General features: G+C 37.8%; 1 protein-coding gene across 1 annotated transcript in view; it reads right to left on the bottom strand.

Moving 5' to 3' along the window:
- The window catches only part of SLC38A11 (solute carrier family 38 member 11), a 54,215-nt gene that overhangs the window by 5,557 nt on the left and 25,516 nt on the right, over nucleotides 1-23,142 (bottom strand). Inside the window, exons 8-11 of the mRNA XM_059702498.1 lie at nucleotides 16,503-16,573; nucleotides 15,664-15,825; nucleotides 12,025-12,137; nucleotides 4,794-4,925 (exon numbers count right to left, since the gene is read on the bottom strand). Coding sequence (XP_059558481.1) covers nucleotides 4,794-4,925; nucleotides 12,025-12,137; nucleotides 15,664-15,825; nucleotides 16,503-16,573 — 478 coding nt within the window. The remainder of the gene's footprint in view (nucleotides 1-4,793; nucleotides 4,926-12,024; nucleotides 12,138-15,663; nucleotides 15,826-16,502; nucleotides 16,574-23,142) is intronic.

Here is a 23,142-nt window from a genome sequence, read left to right as displayed (position 1 = left end):
TTAATCACTTTGCGCCTCAGTTTCTTCATCTGTAACATTAATGCAAATGAAGGAAAATAGTGCATGCAAAATGCATGGTACAGAGTAAGTATACAATACATATTAGCTCACATTGTTGTTCTAAAGTGGAACACAGATGCTTTCATTACGTTTAGTGATATATGATCCAGCCTGCATTAGTTACTGACAGAAATGATGCCTGATGTGACTCTATTAAACATGACAAATTTCCACACCAAAGGGAGTTGAGTGAAGGCCTAAATATGTCATTGTGTGTACCAAAAGACTTTTCATTGGAAAAATATGCTCAGGTGGTCTGGAAGAGAAAGGAGATCTTAGATTTTATTAACATACCAAGTGCTTTAAAATGAGTATAACGGTTTATTGGATAATAACAGAAAATTTAGCACTCTTCTTTAGTTGTTGTTGTTTTTTTTTAATGAATGTCTATATAACCAAGTTTTTAAAAATCTAAGGAACTACAAGCATGTTTTAAATTTTTTAAAAAAGTAGTCCCCTACAGCCAGCTCAGATCTTGACTTTATAACGGATACTCACTGAATATTTTTCTCTGATTACAATACCAGAATTCTGTCTGAACCACAAAAAAATTTCAACATAAGTACAATAGAGAATATTTAATGGATTGAATACTTACTATTTGTTGTGCAAGTGTCAGGGAGATTAGCAATTAATAGAAAGTAATGGTCAAATTTACAAAAATAAATCATTCCTGAAGAGTAAATAATATGTGTATGGCTTGGTGAACTTAAAGGGTATAAAAAATTGTTAGGCTATCAAGATGTGGTGAGTGGTCAGGCAGTTGATAAACATATTTTCTCTCATATCAAAATCCTACTATATTAAAAAAAGGGAACTCAAATAAAACAGGTCATGAAATAAGAAATAACAGAGCTGGTAATTATTATGTTGATCCTCTCCTCAGCCTAGTTGAAGGATTACTATTACTGTCATCACCAACAATTTTTCAAAAATTGTTATTTATTGATTAATTTTAGAGAGAGAGAAACATCAATTTATTGTTCCACTTATTTACGCATTCACTGGTTGATTCTTGTATGTGCCCTGACCAGGGATTGAACCCACAATGCCGGTATATCAGAGAAGGATGCTCTAAACAACTGAGCTTCTTGGCTAGGGCACCAAAATTTTTTTGTAACACTTAATTTCCTGGTGCTACACTGAACAATGTCCCTTATGTCCAGGAGCACTTGTAGAAATAGTTCCTAAACTGTGGTCCCCAAGGAGCAATTACTCATGTAGTAATTTGAGCACTGTGATCTTAGCACTGTGCCGTACATGTGGAGGATAGAGAAGGCAGCTAAATTCATTCTTGTCTTCAAAGAGCTTATAATTTGATAGGGAAGAACTGCTTATGGACAGTCTAAACAGTACATGATAAAAGGTAACATATACGTTAGTACATTAAGATAGCAGTTATCCATTTACATAAATCAAGATTGGAACATAAAATGATTTGGGGTATAAAGGTGCTGGGAAATTTGGTTGGTCAGAAACATGCAAAAAAAATGAAACTAGATCACCAATTTACACCATACACACACAAAAAAACTCAAAATGGCTAAAGGACTTAAATGTAAGTCAGGAAACCATAAAAATCCTACAAGACTACATAGGCAGCAAAATAGCAGACATATGTCGTAGCAATATCTTTACCGACACAGTTCCTAGGGCAATGGAGACTAAGGAGAAAATAAACAAAGGGGACTACATCAAAATAAAAAGCTTCTGCACAGCAAAAGAAATCATCAACAAAACAACAAGAAAGCCCACTGCATGAGAGAACATATTTGCCAATGCTATTTCAGATAAGAGTTTAATCTCCAAAATTTTCAGAGAACTCATACAACTTAACAAAAGAAAGATAAATGATCCAATCAAAAAATGGGCAAAGGACCTAAGTAGACACTTTTCGAAAGAGGACATACAGAAGGCCAAGAGACATATAAAAACATGCTCAAAGTCACTAATCATCCGAGAGATGCAAGTCAAAACGACAATGAGATACCATCTCACACCTGTCACAATGGCTATCATTAACAAATCAACAAGTGCTGGCAAGGATGTGGAGAAAAAGGAACCCTCGTGCACTGCTGGTGGGAATGCAGACTGGTGCAGCCACTGTGGAGAACAGTATGAGTTTCCTCAAAAAACTAAACATGGAGTTCCCATTTGACCCAGTGATCCCACTTCTAGGACTATATCCCAAGAAACCAGAAACACCAATCAGAAAGGATATATGCACCCCTATGTTCATAGCAGCACACTTTACAATAGCTAAGATTTGGAAACAGCCTAAGTGCCCATCAGCAGATGAGTGGATTAAAAAACTATGGTACATCTACACAATGGAATATTACACCGCTATAAAAAAGAAGGAACTTTTACCATTTGCAACAGCATGGATGGAACTGGAGAGCATTATGTTAAGTGAAATAAGCCAGTTGGAGATATAAATATCACATGATCTCACTCATATGTGGGATATAATGATCAACATAATTTGGTGAACATGAATAGATCCAGAGACAAATGGTAGGGGAGGGGGTCGGTTAGAGAGCAACCAAAGGACTTGTATGCATGCATATTAGCATAACCAATGGACACAGACACTGGGACGGTGGGGGCTTACCCAGGGTGGGAATGGTTGTGGGGGGGAATCAATTGGGGAAAAAGGAGACATATGTAAAACTTAAGACAATAAAAAATAAAATAAAATAAAATAAAATAAAATAAAATAAAATAAAATAAAATAAATGATTTGGGGTGAACCTACTAGGCTTGGCCTATGCAAAATGAGGAAGTAGGTACAGGTTACTTTGAATTTTGCCCATTTATCCCATGAGATTTCTTTCTATTGCTGGTCAAATAGATGGCTCCCCAGTCCTCTGTGGTTTGGGAAGCTATTTACTCCCTACTTTCCACATACTCTGCTACAAGAAATTCGTATAGTATGTTCCTGACTGAATCTCCCACTGCCTTTGTCTGGAACTTCAAATGCAAATGGCATCTGGAAGGAACAGTGTCTCGGACACTGACAATAATACCTTCACCTATCCCTCAACTCTCAGCGGAGTGAGTAAATAATGACTTGGGATCCCACCTGTAAAAGTCAGCCCTCCATAATTAATGACTAATAAATATTAAGTGTAGTGATTCTGAGGCATTATTCATGTCTCACCAAATGACATCATTATCCTAGTTCCACAGTGTAGAACCAAGGAGTCATTCTACCTCTTTGTCCCCCTAATTGAATTGAATCCATCACCAAATCCTGTCAATTTTTTTCTCAAAAACGTCATTGGGAGTTCATCTACTTCACTCTGTCTTCTTTATTGCCTATATAGCAACTGAACTTTCATGTTTATCTGTGAGATTGTAAGCTCCATGAAAGCATGAATCTTTCCTGATTTCCTCCCATTGTTATATCATTATTGTGTGGCACACAATGATTATTCAATATATACCTGTTTAATGAATAAATGAGAAGCTACATTAAACCTTAAATCTGTGTACAGATTTGTACAGAAATGAAAGGGAAATAATAATTATAAGAGAGAATAAACATAAGCTAAAGAATAAAATAACTAATATGACTTGTAGGCCAAAAATAAGATGGACTAGAAATGAGGATAGATTTTGTGTAAATGGTAAATAACTTTCCATGGAAGGCATAGGAAACAGAGTTTATGGGAAAGTGGAGATATTTTAAGCAGGATGGTGATAAATTGGAAGGAAAAGTTAAATATGTACTAGTTGAAGCAAAAAAGCCAGAATTAATTCAGATGTGATATGATGAGGACCCGGATTTGGAAGGTAGCAGTAGGTTTTACAAGAGAAAGTTTCAGAGAGAGAAAAAATGTTTTAAAGAAAAAGAACTTGGGTCATTGTCAGTGAATGTGGGGCATGGATATCACTCTCTCCATGTATTTTAATGAATTTCTCTGGACTTATTTTTACTTGGCAATGAAATTCCAGATACATTAATTTATAGTTATTTTTAGTAATATCTATGTATTATAGGAAATAAAATATGAAAAAGTGCTCTAAACCTGGGTGTTTAAACTTCAACCGCTTTGACATTTTGGATTGGACAGTTCTGTGACATGGGGGCTGTCCTGTGCATTGTGGGATGTTTGGCAGCATCACGGCCTCTAGCCCTTAGATGCCAGTAGCACCTGCCTACCCAGCTGTGACATCAAGTATGTCTCTAGCCCTAGTCCGTTTGGCTCAGTGGATAGAGCATTGGCCTGCAGACGGAAGGGTCCTGGGTTTGATTCTGATCAAGGGCACATGACCAGGTTGCAGGCTCCATCCCCAGGAGGCAGCCTATCAATGATTCTCATCACTGATGTTTCTATCTCTCTCTCCCTCTCCCTTCCTCTCTGAAATCAATAAAAATATATTGTAAAAATACATCTAGACAATGCTAAATGTCCCATGGGGAAGGAAGGGAGACATTTCCTCTGTTGGAGAACCACTATTCTAAAAGTAGAGTCCTATAAAGTGCATAATATCATCATTATAGGAACAGATTAATGGGGGTCAAGGGGAAGGAGGATCTATGTAATTCTTTCAACAGTAAAGATTTTTTAAAATATCATTATAAATAGTTACTATTAAAAAACAAACACATTTTAAATTTACTTCAGAAAGTGAATTTTTAAGGAAAACACATCTTATGTTAAATGTAAACATCATTTTTAAAGGGATGTTTAGAATGGAAGGAGTAAACCTTTAAATGTACTCACATTGAGTTCTAAAACGATTCCAAGGCAATCCATCAGCAATGACACGAACGTGGCTATGGTGATGATAACCACTGTTACGATTATGTGGAACACTGATGAAAGATTCCCACCAAAAAATATATTGGCAATTACCTGCCAAATAAACAGATCATTTAGAAAGGGATTCACAGACACAGGCAGGATTTATTAAGAGAGTATTTCATATTATGGCACTTAGGACTATATAAAATACTGCCATTCTAAATTTAAGCCATATGAATGTTGTACATTTTCCCAAATACTTACACATAGACATACACAGATCAATAACAAAGATTCTTTGTTGAACTATTATACAGGCAGTACATAGCATACTAATGTGTGAATAAATATATTTCTCAAGTGTAAGAAAGACTTTTGAAAGTTGCCTATCATTCTTCCTTGAGTCCAACAAGGTTACCACTAAGACAATCCACAGATGCTACTGAGATTATTTGAATGATTTCTAAGAAAGGAGTTACCGTAATTTTCTTTAATAATAATGGATGTGTAATATCCTTTACTGACAGGAAATTAGTTTTATGAAATCTAAATCCTATTTGAGGGAGAACCAAGATGGCGGCATAGGCTAACGCCGGAGTTTGCTGCTTTGAACAACTACTTCAAAAGTGAAACCAAAAAACGGAAGGGACATCACCCAGAACCACAGGAACGCTGGCTGAGTGGAAGTCCTACAACTAGGAGGAAAGAGAAACGCACACGGACACTCAGAGGAGGCGCAGTGCTGAAGTCAAATTCTGAGGTGCGGAGTGCGCGGAGCGGGCTGGCGGCGGAGGGCGAGGTTGTTGTTTTCAATCGGGAGGGAGTCGCAGACTCTGAGCTCCAGATCCGGGCGAGTCTTTAGGGACCCAGACTCAAACGGGAGAAGCGGGACTGTCTGGCTTCAGTCAGAGCGAGTGCAGCTTTCTCTCCGAGCTTTGCAGCGGGTGCTGGGACTCAGAGAGGCAGAGCCCCTGGGGACAGGACTGAGAGCTGCCATAACTGCTCTCTCCGGCCCACTCTGTTGATCCTGTGCGACCCGCCCCGCCCAAGCCCTGCACAGAGGCATTTGCCGGATAGCCTCAGGCAAAAGCTAGATTAGCACCTCCCTAGAGGACAGAAGTTCTCTCACTGCTGACACAGCTGATTCTCATAGCCACTTGGCCTGGAGGTCAAACCCTCCCTGGAATTAGCTACAACAATCAAGATTTAACTATAAGACTGCGAACAAAGACCACTAAGGGGTGCACCAAGGAAGCATAACAAAATGCGGAGACAAAGAAACAGGACAAAATTGTCAATGGAAGAAATAGAGTTCAGAACCACACTTTTAAGGTCTCTCAAGAACTGTTTAGAAGCTGCCGATAAACTTAATGAGATCTACACGAAAACTAATAAGACCCTTGATCTTATATTGGGGAACCAACTAGAAATTAAGCATACACGGACTGAAATAACGAATATTATACAGACGCCCGACAGCAGACCAGAGGAGCGCAAGAATCAAGTCAATGATTTGAAATGCGAGGAAGCAAAAAACATCCAACCGGAAAAGCAAAATGAAAAAAGAATCCAAAAATGCGAGGATAGTGTAAGGAGCCTCTGGGACAGCTTCAAGCGTACCAACACCAGAATTATAGGGGTGCCAGAAGATGAGAGAGAGCAAGATATTGAAAACCTATTTGAAGAAATAATGACAGAAAACTTCCCCCACCTGGTGAAAGAAATGGACTTACAGGTCCAAGAAGCGCGGAAAACCCCAAACAAAAGGAATCCAAAGAGGACCACACCAAGACACATCATCATTAAAATGCCAAGAGCAAAAGATAAAGAGAGAATCTTAAAAACAGCAAGAGAAAGAAACTCAGTTACCTACAAGGGAATACCCATACGACTGTCAGCTGATTTCTCAACAGAAACTTTGCAGGCCAGAAGGGAGTGGCAAGAAATATTCAAAGTGATGAATACCAAGAACCTACAACCAAGATTACTTTATCCAGCAAAGCTATCATTCAGAATTGAAGGTCAGATAAAGAGCTTCACAGATAAGGAAAAGCTAAAGGAGTTCATCACCACCAAACCAGGATTATATGAAATGCTGAAAGGTATCCTTTAAGAAGAGGAAGAGGAAGAAAAAGGTAAAGATACAAATTATGAACAACAAATATGCATCTATCAACAAGTGAATCTAAGAATCAAGTGAATAAATAATCTGATGAACAGAATGAACTGTTGATTATAATAGAATCAGGGACATAGAAAGGGAATGGACTGACTATTCTTGGGGGGGTAAGGGGTATGGGAGATGTGGGAAGAGTCTGGACAAAAATCGTGCACCTATGGATGAGGACAGTGGGTGGGGAGTGAGGGCGGAGGGTGGGGCGGGAACTGGGAGGAGGGGAGTTATGGGGGGGAAAAAAGAGGAACAAATGTAATAATCTGAACAATAAAGATTTAATTAAAAAATAAAAAAATAAAAAAGAAAGAAAAAAAAATAAAAAAAAATAAATCCTATTTGGTAGAAGTTAAATCTATTTTATCTTGCTTTTCCTCAACATAAATAGAGAAAAGTTGATCATCATTTTCCACTGATATTTAGATTAGGAAATCAATCAACAGTTAACTATTTAATATGTCCTATACTGTGATATGTTGGCAAAGAGAAAATGTCTAGGAGCTTTATTTATCTAGCTCTGTCTGTCTTAAAGTAATTGGCTTTACAGCATTACTGAAATGTGCTTTCCCTACCTTGTCTTGAGTTGGGGCTGGAAACATGGATAGGATTTAGAGCAGAATTATAAACTGATGCAACAGTGTAAAAAAGAACAATGAGGTAAGAACAGGAATGAAACCTATGAAGGACAAAGAGGAGACAGTCTCAACAGGATGGTGACTGCACCACAAAAAAACATGAGGCAAGAATTGGAAATGGTAGGAGATCGCCACAGGGTGGGGGACCTTCACAAAGCCAGCTCTCGAAGCTGTGATAAGTAAACATCCTAAATAAGTAACATTCCCCATAGAGGGATACCACTGTAACCTCGGCAATAATGTAATGGGGATACTAATAACTTTTACTCATTTATGGTTTTACAATTGGTATTGTCTTTCCAAATATTAACTTGCTTAAGATTCGTTTTTATAGAGGCCTCTATGATAGAATTGTAATTGTGGAAAGTCACTAGTGAGGCAGGATAGTGAGACACGCGTTTGGACACTCTTGTATGCAGCTGGCTGCTTTACCTATAACCAGAAATGGCTGTGATTATGTTTTTACCAACTGTATATTTGTGTGTGTGTGCGTGCATGTAGAAAAAGAAAAAGAAAAAGAAAAAGAAAAAGAAAAAGAAAAAGAAAAAGAGGAGAACCAAGATGGCGGCATAGGTTAACGCCGGAGTTTGCTGCTTTGAACAACTACTTCAAAAGTGAAACCAAAAAACGGAAGGGACATCACCCAGAACCACAGGAACGCTGGCTGAGTGGAAGTCCTACAACTAGGAGGAAAGAGAAACGCACACAGACACTCAGAGGTGGCGCAGTGCTGAAGTCAAATTCTGAGGTGCGGAGTGCGCGGAGCGGGCTGGCGGCGGAGGGCGCGGTTGGCGTTTTCAATCGGGAGGGAGTCGCAGACTCTGAGCTCCAGATCCGGGCGAGTCTTTAGGGACCCAGACTCAAACGGGAGAAGCGGGACTGTCTGGCTTCGGTCAGAGCGAGTGCAGCTTTCTCTCCGAGCTTTGCAGCGGGTGCTGGGACTCAGAGAGGCAGAGCCCCTTGGGACAGGACTGAGAGCCGCCATAACTGCTCTCTCCGGCCCACCCTGTTGATCCTGTGTGACCCGCCCCGCCCAAGCCCTGCACAGAGGCATTTGCCGGATAGCCTCAGGCAAAGGCTAGATTAGCACCTCCCTAGAGGACAGAAGTTCTCTCACTGCTGACACAGCTGATTCTCATAGCCACTTGGCCTGGAGGTCAAACCCTCCCTGGAATTAGCTACAACAATCAAGATTTATCTATAAGACTGCGAACAAAGACCACTAGGGGGTGCACCAAGGAAGCATAACAAAATGCGGAGACAAAGAAACAGGACAAAATTGTCAATGGAAGAAATAGAGTTCAGAACCACACTTTTAAGGTCTCTCAAGAACTGTTTAGAAGCTGCCGATAAACTTAATGAGCTCTACACGAAAACTAATAAGACCCTCGATCTTATATTGGGGAACCAACGAGAAATTAAGCACACACAGACTGAAATAACGAATATTATACAGACGCCCGACAGCAGACCAGAGGAGCGCAAGAATCAAGTCAATGATTTGAAATGCGAGGAAGCAAAAAACATCCAACCGGAAAAGCAAAATGAAAAAAGAATCCAAAAATGCGAGGATAGTGTAAGGAGCCTCTGGGACAGCTTCAAGCGTACCAACATCAGAATTATAGGGGTGCCAGAAGATGAGAGAGAGCAAGATATTGAAAACCTATTTGAAGAAATAATGACAGAAAACTTCCCCCACCTGGTGAAAGAAATGGACTTACAGGTCCAAGAAGCGCGGAGAACCCCAAACAAAAGGAATCCAAAGAGGACCACACCAAGACACATCATAATTAAAATGCCAAGAGCAAAAGATAAAGAGAGAATCTTAAAAACAGCAAGAGAAAGAAACTCAGTTACCTACAAGGGAATACCCATACGACTGTCAGCTGATTTCTCAACAGAAACTTTGCAGGCCAGAAGGGAGTGGCAAGAAATATTCAAAGTGATGAATACCAAGAACCTACAACCAAGATTACTTTATCCAGCAAAGCTATCATTCAGAATTGAAGGTCAGATAAAGAGCTTCACAGATAAGGAAAAGCTAAAGGAGTTCATCACCACCAAACCAGGATTATATGAAATGCTGAAAGGTGTCCTTTAAGAAGAGGAAGAGGAAGAAAAAGGTAAAGATACAAATTATGAACAACAAATATGCATCTATCAACAAGTGAATCTAAGAATCAAGTGAATAAATAATCTGATGAACAGAATGAACTGTTGATTATAATAGAATCAGGGACATAGAAAGGGAATGGACTGACTATTCTTGGGGGGGAAAGGGGTGTGGGAGATGTGGGAAGAGACTGGACAAAAATCGTGCACCTATGGATGAGGACAGTGGGTGGGGAGTGAGGGCGGAGGGTGGGGCGGGAACTGGGAGGAGGGGAGTTATGGGGGGAAAAAAAAGGAACAAATGTAATAATCTGAACAATAAAGATTTAATTAAAAAAAATTAAAAAAAAAAAAAAAAAAAAAAAAAAAAAAAAAAAAGAAAAAGAAAGAAAAAGAAAAAGAGAAAGAAAAAGGAAAAGAGAAAGGAAGTGAATGGGTGAGGTATATGCAAGGTTCCTCTGCCTAGTAATTGTTCTGATGGCAGAGATCTTGATTTAGTTCTGTCTTCCTGTCGTGGCAGCTAGAAAGGAAATACAAGTTCCAAGTATTGAAGACATAGCTGTGCAGGTGGAATGACTCACACTGTCCACAGACAGTTCACCAAGAAACCATATGAGGATGACCATCTGTTATTGCTCATCTAGAGATCAGATCTGAACCTAAAGTACTGGGCAGAAGCTAACATAAAACCATTTCCTGCCTCCAACTTTAGTCGGCAAAATTCTAAAGGCTCTTAGATTTAAAAAATCAACATAAATTTAGTCTAGGTCAGCGGTTCTCAACCTGTGGGTCGCGACCCCTTTGGGGGTTGAATGACCCTTTCACAGGGGTCGCCTAAGACCATCGGATAATACATATATAATTACATATTGTTTTTGTGATTAATCACTAAGCTTTAATTATGTCCAATTTGTAACAATGAAATTGGGGGTCACCACAACATGAGGAACTGTATTAAAGGCTTGCGGCATTAGGAAGGTTGAGAACCACTGGTCTAGGTCTTCCTTATATTCAACGTGGAGAACTGACCAGTGAGTTACACATTTGCAGGTGAAGGCAAGTGCTGACTGTAAAGGACCTACATAGTGCTGAACATTCCCCTTATTCCGTGTCCCTGTGCTGTTCCTCGTCCCCAGCATTGGCAGACGGTAAACACAGCTCTGCCTCTAGAAGCCTGCCCATTAGTGTAGTTAAAGCTCTGTAGGAGTTTCACTTCACACATTGGAGCCATTCACATGGTGCACTGTGTAAACAGCCTCTAGGAATAGATCCTAAGACTAATCCCTTTTCAGTGTGATTCCTGAAAGAACCACTGTGAAGCAGGATCATGTTTTTTTGCTAACTGGTACAGTGGATTTTTAGCTAATTTGCATAAAGGACTCCAGACAAGCCATGTTCTCTAAATTTTATACAAAGAGGATTAGTTCTCTTTCACCTAATCTTCCTCCACAAACCCAGGTGGACTAGATAACATAACTTGGAGTTGACTTAAAAGTGAAATATATATAATACTATTTATATTCTTTTATATGGTATATAAATACAAATAAATTTATATAAACATATAAAATATATCCATAAAATGAATGGCTTAAATGGAATTTTGGTTTTCCATGGAAGTAAGATATTTTTGTTTTTAAAATATATGAAAACTGATCAGGATCTGTCCTATGGTGCCTTTAATACATGTTGACTTATAAAATATCTTAGCAAAAAGATAATTTTGTAAAACATGTTTTAAACTTTAGTACTTAATTTCTTTGTAAGAATGTTTTTTCGTTTGTTTTTAAAAACTTAGTTTGGCTCTATTAAAGACTGGCATTCATTTTGGAATGCAGTTGTGTAAATATTTACACTTATGCTAATATAAACGAAACCAAATCCAACTTTAAAAAATATATCTTGTAAACACTGAATATAAGTTTAGCTTTAAACTGATTGAAAAGAACATTTTGGGAATTTTCAGATTCAGATTATTTACAAATCTTTCTAAATTAAATGTGGTAGAGAGATCCCCTAGACCAGTGATGGCGAACCTATGACACGCGTGTCAGAGGTGACACGCGAACTCATTTTTTTGGTTGATTTTTCTTTGTTAAATGGCACTTAAATATATAAAATAAATATCAAAAATACAAGTCTCTGTTTACTATGGTTGCAAATATCAAAAAATTTTATATGTGACACGGCACCAGAGTTAAGTTAGGGTTTTTCAAAATGCTGACACGCCGAGCTCAAAAGGTTCGCCATCACTGCCCTAGACAAAGTGTTGGAAAGGAATTGTGCTTACCTCTCTGGTCACAAAGCATTCAATTGGGTACGTCAAAATGACCGTGACTCCATAACAAAACCTTCCAAAGGTTACCAGGTCATCATTTCTGCAATAATTTTCAAATAAGTCTCCTAGAGAATGATATAAAATAGATTTACTTAATAAATATTATACATTGATATAAATATCTAATAAAGTAGATGGTGGATATTTATTATATCAATGAAGCTACATAAACTTCACTGTTTAATCCATAGAATAAATTGCCAAATCTAAATATGTTTTTGAATTCAATAACTATATAATTATTGTCTGATATGAAAACTAGTATATGTTCCACCTGAAGATTAATTAATCACTAATAGTTTTCCTCTTATTCTCATTTTTTTCTTTGGTAGATTTGTTTAAATTTGTATCAGCTTCTGTAAAGTATTTTTATCCATTGTCTTCGTACATCAGAATCAACTCCCTAAATTCTTGTGCATTGGTTTTATAAACTTGCTTCTGGTCTTTGTTTCTGGTAAGTAAGTGACTTCATTATTTTTTTAAAGGGTATTTTAAAATAAACAAATTTCCTTTTGAAATGCTATTCATAGATCAAGGACAATCTTGAAAGGAAGAGTGGACCATTGTGTCTGGGGAGATGAATTTCCTGTGTATCACACCACAGGGCCTAATCACAAACTCAGGCCACAGCAAGAAATTCCAAACATACATTATCTTTCATGGTATCCAATGAGCTCCACTGTATATGCACTGATTAAAAAGTGAAAATATGGAAGTGTAATATCTTTCATTAGTTCCAAACTCAATGAGGGACTACATATCCCTTGAACCAGTTCTTACATAGAGACTGTATTTTCTCAGATACCTCTGTAATCTGATGAGGGCACAAAAGACAGGTCAGCAAAAAAAAGTTTCCCAATACTGAAACCAAAAAAACCCACAAAACTGTGGTCTGTTTATTTCCTAAATATAACATACTTACGTCTTAAAATTTTGGTCAGTTTTCATTAGACTGATTAGGAAATTAGTTCAAAGTCACACACTACTCCATTGTTTAAAAAGAAAACAATGTACTTTCATTAAAAGCAAAATGACCTGCCTCTTCGTAAGACTTATTTCAAGTGACTCTTCTCTCCTCCCACCATCAACTAGAACAAATGTATATTACTTCCTAGTGTTTCTTTGGGGCCGAAGGGGATTAACCACAGAGCAGTAGTGGCAGAGACCTGTTTTAAGGTTGATGGAAAAGGTTCCAGCACTTTAAGAAAACAGGACAGATGCTCCCCTTCACTAACCTCCACTAAAAAATGAGCCTGACACCGATTCAAAAGTCACTGGGAATGTCAAGAACAATCTAGAGTTCTGACTGCCTCCTCACAGGCTGAAATTAATCTACTTAAAGGGAAAAGAAAAGAAGCACACAGTTTGCACAAACAAGACCAGATCTGCCTTAGGTGAAATGGCCTGAAGAAACAATGTCAGCTTTCTCTAGCTTAAGACTAAGTGTATTTTAGGGAATTATAGCTAGGGAAACACACACACACACACACACACACACACACACACGCACGCACACACGCACACAGCAACCCTACCAAACCTGTCAGCTTTGTTATATAAAGATTTAATTGTATCTGAGCAATTACCACTGTTAAATACACCAATGAGGTGTGACCAATAAAAAGGGTTTGTGTGTTACAGAGAAGACATTTAAAAACCAAGGTTTTGTATAGATTGGAGCCTATGGACCATTCATCTTGGCAAAAATAGTGACACGTGACAATATTTTGAGAAGATTCTTAACAAGACTCTCAAGGGACTTCATTACTGCTCCTTTATGGCGCACACATGTATTATATTTTTACTGCATTGGCCTTACGTTAATCACTCTCTTTTGAAACCATCTTTATTTCTCAAGTAATATCTGTCTTTAATCATAGTCACCTGTAACCTCTGTTTGAAAACTCACCTAAGGGGAGCAGGCGTCTAAGAGACAGCTTTTAATGGGTCACACTTGACCAAAATGTGGTAAGCAGCACAAAAAATGAAAATAAAATTGTACCGGAAGTCTGGAGACTTGTTTTCTACTTTGTCACCAGCCAGCTTGGGCAAGTCACTTCTGTTTGTGTTTTAAAAGGGGGTAAAGCTGGTTTTTCCACTTGCCTTCATGGAGTTGTTTAAAGGTCAAATGAGCTAACAGACCTGCAAAAGCTGTGCGGTTCATGAATCACAGCATTTAGCAGGCTGTCACACTGAATATCATACGACATAGCTAAGGGAGTGTGAGGGTCACAGGAAGAGAACGGTGACCGCTCAGTTGCTGGGCCTGCCTGCATAGAAGACCAGAGGAGAAAGTTCGGTGTGGTGCCCTGAGGTGAGGTTGGGGGAAGGGAAGAGGCTGGCTTTGAGAATAATAATGTTTTGTGTTTAAGGCAAGAATGGAACAACTAAGTAGAAATGTCCTGCAGGCTAGAGGCTGAAGATGGCTATAAACAGTTCTGGACTAGTTAAGATAGTGAAAGTCTGCAGAGAATTTGTTAAGAGGAAAAAAGGCAACTTGCCTGAACCAATTAATGGGAAGTGGGGGTATAGAGGGGGAGAGATGAATTACTTGGAGAGAAAAAAATTATTAACAGAGCAAATGAGGGCATGGTAGTGCTCCTTTCTCTTCAGGAGGAAAGGATGTTCAGTACTAATAAGTGATTCAGAGAAGTCTATGAGAAGCAGAACCAAGAAGAAGATTCTTAGCTTTGATTAGCTTTGAAGCATGGGAGGATATTGCTGTTTTCAAAAATAAAGTAGCAGTGGAGTAGCAGAGAAAGAAACTAGAATTCAGGTACTCTGAAGGGAAAGCATGAAGGAGGGAGAATAGGCTACAGAATTTTAGCAGTTTTGCCGGGCCATTGTGGCTCAGTGGTTGGGAGTCAGGTTGCAGGCTTGACCCCCAACAGGGTGCATGCGGAAGGTATCGGATTGATAATTCTCTGTCATCATTGATGTTACTATTTCTCTCTCCCTCTCTCTTGATTTCAGAGAGGAAGGGAGAGGGAGAGAGAGATAGAAACATCAGTGATGCGAGATAATCATTGATTGGCTTCCTCCTGTATGCCACCTACTGGGGATTTAGCTAGGGCTATATATTTTTTTGTTATAGCCCTAGCTGGTTTGGCTCAGTGGATAGAGCATTGACCTGTGGACTGAAGGGTCTGAGGTTCGATTCTGGTCAAGGGCACATGCCCGGCTTTCAGGCTTGATCCCCAGTAGGGGGCGTACAGGAGGAAGCCAATCAATGATTATCTCTCATCACCAAAGAACTTGTGTGCATGCATATAAACATAACCAATGGACACAGACACCAGGGGAGTGAGGGCATGAGCGGGGAGGGGGCGGGCAATTAGGACACATGTGTAATACCTTAATCAATAAAGAAAATAAAATTAAAAATATGTTTAAAAAAATAAGTTTAGCAGTTTTAAAATGAGAAAATTAGGAAACAAAAGCAGCAGAGAGGTAGGAGGTAGAGGAAAAAATAGATAGAAGAGAGAGCATTTGTCTGAAGTAGAACATGGGGTATAATTGTACCCAAAATGAAAAGTGATAACACCACTCCATGTGAATACCAAATATGGTAAGACCAAACCTCTCATTTACCTTGGGTGAAGCCAGTAAATGTCAAGTATCCACATGCAGCAAAGAGAATACTGATAAGCACAGAAACCAAGGTGGACACGTGGATGATGCGGGACCACTTAGCTACTGTGCGTTCCTCCAAAGAACCATACACTAAGAAGCAGTTATGGTGGCAAATAAATGCTGCAAACAAACAAGAAAAATCATTATTGAACAAGCACCAGTGTCCTCTTTTTACTTCTGAAAACTCAGAGATGCATGCTACTTTGGAATGAAGATGAACTGAAGTTCAAATATACTAATTTATGAGATATATCAAAGAATAATCTTTCTAACAGCTTTGGGAACGAGAAATTTCCTTCACATTAGGCCTGTGTAGTCTCTTCATGTCACTCTTGATATAAACCAGGCCTATTCAATTTTCTCTCCCATTTTCCGTTTTCTAGTGGCCTTTCCAATCTTAAGGGGAATATAAATAACACTATATTTCCGGTCCACAGCTTCTTTCCCAATCTGTGATGTAACAGAGGCACTTTAGACATCCGGCCAATTCCTAATACTTTGTGTGCAAGGTTTTAAAGAAATCCATAACATTTGCTAGATTTTCAAGTGAAGAAATAAGATGGCTTTTATGAATGTTCTGCATGAGAAAGAGACTTGTCCAAATGGAAGCAAATTTTAGTGATGAGTGAGAAAAGTTTGGGCCTAATTTTATGTTGGCACAAACTAGATCATATGCTGCTAATAGGATGTCTAAGACATAGGACATCTGTTCACTAGACACAGATCTGAAACACAGCACTTCTTCACTGTACAGAAGACTCCATATTGAGAAAAAGCCTTTGAAACCATATACTCACCAAACGACATGACACCAACAGCCTGAATGGCATTGGGTTTTGCAAATACCCAGGCATCTTCTGTTTTTGGTCTAAAAGATAGTTAATTTAATGAATAATTAAACAGATACAAGCATAACCATATCTGAGAACAAGGAATGCTGTCACAATATAAATGGAATATCTTGAAATAATATAATGAAATAATAAGGGGCCTCCATTAATTGTAAATAAATTCCTTAGGTATATCAATGCTTTCTGTTAACCCCAGTCCTCTAAAAATGCATGTCAAATACTTGGAAAGGCTATATTACCTATTTTAAATATCCACTGATTACCTAATTTTGTGACTATTTGGTCACTAATTTAACAACAAACATTTGTTATGCACTCATTTGATATAATTGAGAAAGATACAAAAATTAATAATGCAGTGTTATTCCTCAATGAATCAATACTGCCCTTTATTCCCCTCCAACTAATTCTTCCAGGTTCATCCTACACAACAGAAATTCAAAGTTGGCAATACTTTATTGAGGAAGGTGGACATGAACTAATGTCAATCAATGATGAACTTAGCCATGTTCGGGAAACTATCTTATGTTATTTCAATCTTCACAATAACCAAGTATTATTATCACCATGTAATATATTAGGAGAGTAGAGTTCTGGGTGGTCACATAATTGGTCAATCTTCTCAGATAGTAAGTTGAGATTTCTCCTTGGTCTGTCCATCTCAATATCTCTTCCACACTGAACTCTCAGTCACCTTGTTTCCACCTTTGGACATACTTCTCAAAAAGGTTGAAAATATATACTCTTTAAGTGACTCAAAGAAGCCTCTTTCTTGGTGGAATTAAAATATTTGCTAGCCTCTCTGTTGGCAGGGATTGGTTTCCCTGATTAACACATTCCCCAGTAAGGGTGAAGAGCATAGGCCCCAGGTAGGACAGCCTGTTTGCGTTTTCTGGCTCCTTCCACTTATTAGCTGTGTGATCTTAGGGAAGTTACTTAACCTCTCTGTGTTTCAGTTTTGATCTCTACAAAAGGAGGATAATGATAGTACCTTATTCATTGAGTTCATATAAAACTCCTGACAGAGAGCCTGGAATATATTAAGTGTTCAGATTATGCACTGAATTGTTGTTATTATCCACTGTCATGAACTAAAAGGTAGCAAAAGTCTAAAAAGTATGGCTAGTTTCCCTGAAAAGAAAAAGATTTAGCAAGACCCAAAGAATGCATGACATTAGAAGAGGGGGGTGGGGAAGAAAAGTCCTAAAAAGCACAAAGCCATCTATTTTATGTTTGTAATTAATTCTACAGGTAAAGTAGACACATAAACATACCATTGGTTTTAACAAAGTTAGTGAGATTTATGCATTATGCTATTTCTTTCCACTTTTGAAATGAGCAGATGTAGACACAAAGGAACTAGCTAGCCTCCAAGGGAGGCCTCCAGCTGGTACAAGGCTTGCTCCACTTCCCTTAGTTTTTTGAGTGGGAGTTGCTGCCACCTGCTGCCTCCACTACTACCTGTCAAATTCCAATGTTAATGTGAAAAAAATACATATTTTGTTCATGATCTTTAAATATTTTTTTAAAGGCAAGTACTAACAGTTGCAGAAACTTGACTATTTTTAACTTTCCAATATATTTTAAATGATGTACTTTTCCTGTTAAAGTATTTGCAGGCAAATAAAACTCATTTTTTTTCTGTTCAGTACGGATTGTAGTGGTGTCTTTTTAACTATTATATTAGTAATGAAAAGATAGAAGTTTGATATTCATTTTTCTTCTTTATTTAAGTTTTTTAAAATGTTCTTGGCCCATATGGTTCCTTCAGTATATTCCTAGCAAAGATGGAATATGGAACAGTAACTAGAGATCATTTTGGATTTCCTGTGTTCAGCATAATGATGCTGATTTTATAAGATGTAAAGTACCAAAAAAGATGTTATAGCTTGGGAAAAAAATATGTATACAAATCTAGATAAAGTGAAAAAAAATATATTGAATATGGCTTTGCAATTGTTTATGAAATAGCCTGTGATTGAGTTCTAGACAACCATTTCAAGAGAAAAAAATAAAAAAGTGTCTTTTGATATTTTATGAGATTGCTGAAACCTTGATACCCAATGTGTATGAGAAAATGAACATACAGATTGTTATGACTTTAGGCTTAGATGCTGAAAGAGAAAATGAAATATCAAATGCAATCAAGAAAATATGTAAGAAAAAATCATGACTAAAAAGAGTTTTTCCAATAAATGCAAGGGTAGTTCAATAACTGAAGAATCTATTAATGTAATTCATCACATTAACAGGTTAATGGAATTAAAAGCTAACACCATTGAAAAATATTTTGAATAGCCTATAATCCAGTATTTATTTTGATAAACAAAATATTAATAAATAGAACTTCCTTAACCTAATAGAAATATGACATACTTAGAAGTGGCAAATTATCAATATTACAGTTAAAGATGGAAACCGGATAAGGATATTCACCATCACTTCTTCCATAATACATGTGTTAATTCTAGGGAAAAAACAAGTATGTAAGAAGAGAAATACTGTATAATTCCACCTATATTTTATTCCAGAAAAGGCAAAACTATGAAGACAGTAAAAAGATCAGTGGTTGCCAGGAGTTGGGGTTTAGGGCATGGGATAAAGAGGCAGAGTGAGAGGAATTTTAGGGCAGTGAAATACTCTGCATGATACTATAATGATGGAGGCATGTCATTATACATTTGCCCAAACCCACAGAATGTACAATACCAAGAGTGAACTCTATTTAAATTATAGACCTTGGTTGATTATGATGTACTAATCTACATTCATCAATTGTAACCAATGCACCACTCTAGTAGGGGATGCTAATAATGGGGGACCTATGGTGTGTGGTACAAGATATATGGAAAAACTTGCCTTTCAATTTTGCTGTGAATTAAAAACTGCTCTAAAAAAACAAAGTCTTAAAAAAAATATGAACTGGACATCTAGCTAAACATGGTTAAAAACAAAGCCGAAAGCAAGTGTTAATTTGAGAAAAACAAGTGTGCAAGAAGAGAGCTATAACTATTTAATTTTGAACAGTGTGTTATATATTTGCATATTATGATATGGAAGGAGAGAAATTATCATTTGAGAGAGCTAAATCCTCATTTACTATGTGACAAGAGAACAGTGAGAAACCAGAAATAGCAATTACAAGCATATTATGTAAAGTAAAAAATATAAATGCCAAATGATACATCTGAACTAGGAAAAGATTTGGTAGTAGATCTCCCTGTTTCATTAAAAGCCATCAGTAATATTTGATTTTGTAGAAATATATGAATGTATTCTTTTGAGAAAAAAATAAATCCAAATGAAAGTAATATTGGGGAAAATCAGGATCCTTTAAAATGTCCCACAAAGCTTCAAATAGATCAAGGCAACATAATGGAGGCTTACTGTAAGGTTAAATGCTTCAAGTGTTTTAATATATTTTAATACTAACAAAAATAGAGGCTGGCTTACAGCAGTTTGCAGCCTTGGTATGGCAAATACTTTCCAAAGAAAAATAGCTTGCTTCCCTTACTCTAAAAAATCCAGTCATATACGTAGTTACATTTTTTAAGAAGCCTTTTTGTGTGGGAGTGGGGAGGTTTGGGGGAGTTCTTCATTTTGCAAAATTATCTCAGCTTGTATTCTTGGATTCAGGCATTTCATCCTATTTTGAAAGACAAATTCCACGTTGACAACAGTTGGGTGGAAGTAATAAGGCAAAGCAATAGGAAGCAAGCCCTAACAAATATGCCTTCAGTCTTCACAGACTTATGAAAACAAGCTTCAGGGGGATTGCTTCTGATCCCCAGAACATAAGACTTCCGATCCAAAAGATCAAACATCACACCTCTCTGTGGTACCTGCCCAGATTCTTTTCCGCTAAACACAGGCACTGCCTCTTCCAAATCAGATGGTCTCGGCAGGGTCTGCATTTTTGTTAAGAGAGCCTTACATATTAACCTCTTCAACCAGATACATCGGAGAGTTAAGGGCTCTGTCTGGCAGGCAAACAAAAGCTCCACGTTTCCTGCCAGGCCACCAGCTATTAATGAGGGAGGCAGATCTGCCCACTTCCCCAGCAGGGCCTTGGCTGACAGCTGTCTGCCGCTTCCTGGCTCCCAGCTCACGTTTCTTCTGATTCTGTTCTCTACACAATTGTGATTTACATGAATATATAAAGCTACTCAGGAAAATTCTTCTTGGGAATCACTCAAAACATCAAAACTGATTCTTTTTTTTTAAGAAAAACACATTTTACATAAAGCTAATCTTGAGTTAAAATGTACATAAGACATTATGCTGAATTTTTTTTTGCCAAAATATCTTCTTTTTTATGTGAATCATATAAAAAGCTTGCACAGCTTGGCACCACAAATATCACAAATACTTCTTTTTTCTCATTTGGGACACTAACAACTTTTGATTTTTATTGTCACTTCTTTTCTTTCTTTCTTTCTTTCTCTCTCTCTCTTTCTCTCTCTCTTTCTCTCTTTCTTTCTTTCTTTCTTTCTTTCTTTCTTTCTTTCTTTCTTTCTTTCTTTCTTTCTTTCTTTCTTTCTTTCTTTCTTTTTCTTTTCTTTCTCCACTATTGGCTCTAATTCCTCTGTTAACTCTTTACAAATTGGTGTTAACTATTTTGTCAGTTTGGATTGAAAAAGCAGAGAGTGGATCAGAGGGGGCAGGATTTCACTTTTCACTTTTTATTTATATAATTTTTAAGTTAAATTTAGTTTTTAAATTGATTTGAGAGAGAGAGAGGTGAGAAAGATTGATTCAACTCATTGTTCCACTTATTCATTCATTGGTTGCTCTTTGCATGTGGGCTGACTGGAGATGGAACACTCACTTTGGCGCCTCAGGACAATGCTTTAATCAATTGAGCTACTCGGCCAGGGCCTCACTTCTTCATATAATAAAAACTTGTTAGATTTATGAGTGTTGTTTTGATTCTCAACTGTGTTTTACGCAGAACAGAATTACATTAAAATAATGTAATGCAGTTAATTATTTTCTATTAGGGATCTACTTGGATTTACCTCTCTTCACCTTATACACTGTCTCTGTACAATCTTGTGCATAGCAGACTGTCCCTAAACTCCAGACTTGCATTTCCAAAACGCTGGGTGACTTCTTCTTCTTCCGCTCTCTGAACACCAGGTGTTACTCAAAATAAAGATATTAAAATATTAAAAACTCATTATTTTTTCCCAGACTGCTTCCTCTCCTATCCTGGTTAGTAACTTAGAAAAATCTGGGGCCCTTCCTCTACATTTCAATGCACCTGCTCATAACTCTATTAAGTAGTCTGCTGAGGTCACCTTCTATGTGTTTGTCCACCCCACCTTACCCCCAATAAGTTTTAAGAGTCCTGCAAAAAGGGATTGTTGCTTTATTGATCTTCCCAGTCCCAGTACCTGAAAAGTGACTAAAGCAAGTAAGCATTTAGTCAATGCTCATTGGCTGAACAGACTCTTCCATTTCCTCGTTTTGGCGGTGAGCGCTGGCCCATCTACAGGTCTGGTTTCCAAACAGAAATCCTTGGCATCACCCTCCTCTTTGCTTCCTCTTTCCTTGTATCATGGCTTTCTACCCCCAATCTGTGCTCACCTCTGATGCAACATAAAAGCAAGATAGAGTTTTTGAGGACATTCTTAAGGGAGAAACCTTTATTTTTATTTGATAGTCCCCTAATCAATGGCCAAGTGTCCGTCCTCTCCATGTCCCTCTCCTAATGTGATCATCTTGAACTGATTCTGTCATTATATGCATCGTACCTCTCGGCCTCACACACTTCTGCCAACGATAGCTTCCAACCTCCTCCCACACTCCTTTTCATCCAATTAATGCCAGCACATTTTAAGCAGCAGAGCACATATTGCATTATCTTGAAATTCTATTAAATAGTCTATGGAGATTACCTTCTATGTGCTTGTCCACCCCACCTGCCTGCCTGCCCAGCTTGTGTTAAGGACTCTTCCTCTGTTTCCATGGCACTTTCCTATAATTCTATTAAGTATTTTATTCAGATTATCTCTCCAGTGTCTACTCTCCCCATCTACACACTACAGGTGTCTAAGGCCATGGATTTTTTTTCCCTTCATCTTCACAGTCCCAATACCTATAAATCTATACCAGAGACCAGTATGTATTCTAACTGGCAATAACAAACAGGTTGTCAACCTCACTAAGGCAGCCATTTATAATCATATTAATGATGGACCCTGGCCAAGTGTTGTGAGGTAGTTAGAGCATCAGCCCATGCACCAAAAGGTCTCAGGTTTGATTCCCAGTCAAGGGCACATTCTATTTGTTGCTTCATGTAGGCAAACTGGTAAAACTTACCAGTAGCTCTAACAGTGCTGCAAAACTTGGAGTCATGATATTTTAGCAATGAGTCAGCAAATTTTTCTAGTATGAAAATAACCTTAGGAAAATTTTCTTTGACAAGAGAATATTTTTGTATGAATTTTTTTTTATTGATTAAGGTATTACATATGTGTCCTTATCCCCCATTGCCCACCCCCACCCCCTTGTATGAAATTTTTATTGTCCCAAGGTAAGTTTTATTTTTTCATTACTTCAAAAATTTGGTCAGTCAATCCTC

Source organism: Myotis daubentonii, chromosome 7 (genome assembly GCF_963259705.1).
Source record: "Myotis daubentonii chromosome 7, mMyoDau2.1, whole genome shotgun sequence".
Classification (NCBI taxonomy): Eukaryota; Metazoa; Chordata; class Mammalia; order Chiroptera; family Vespertilionidae; genus Myotis; species Myotis daubentonii.
This window is presented reverse-complemented; position numbering and strand designations above follow the sequence as displayed.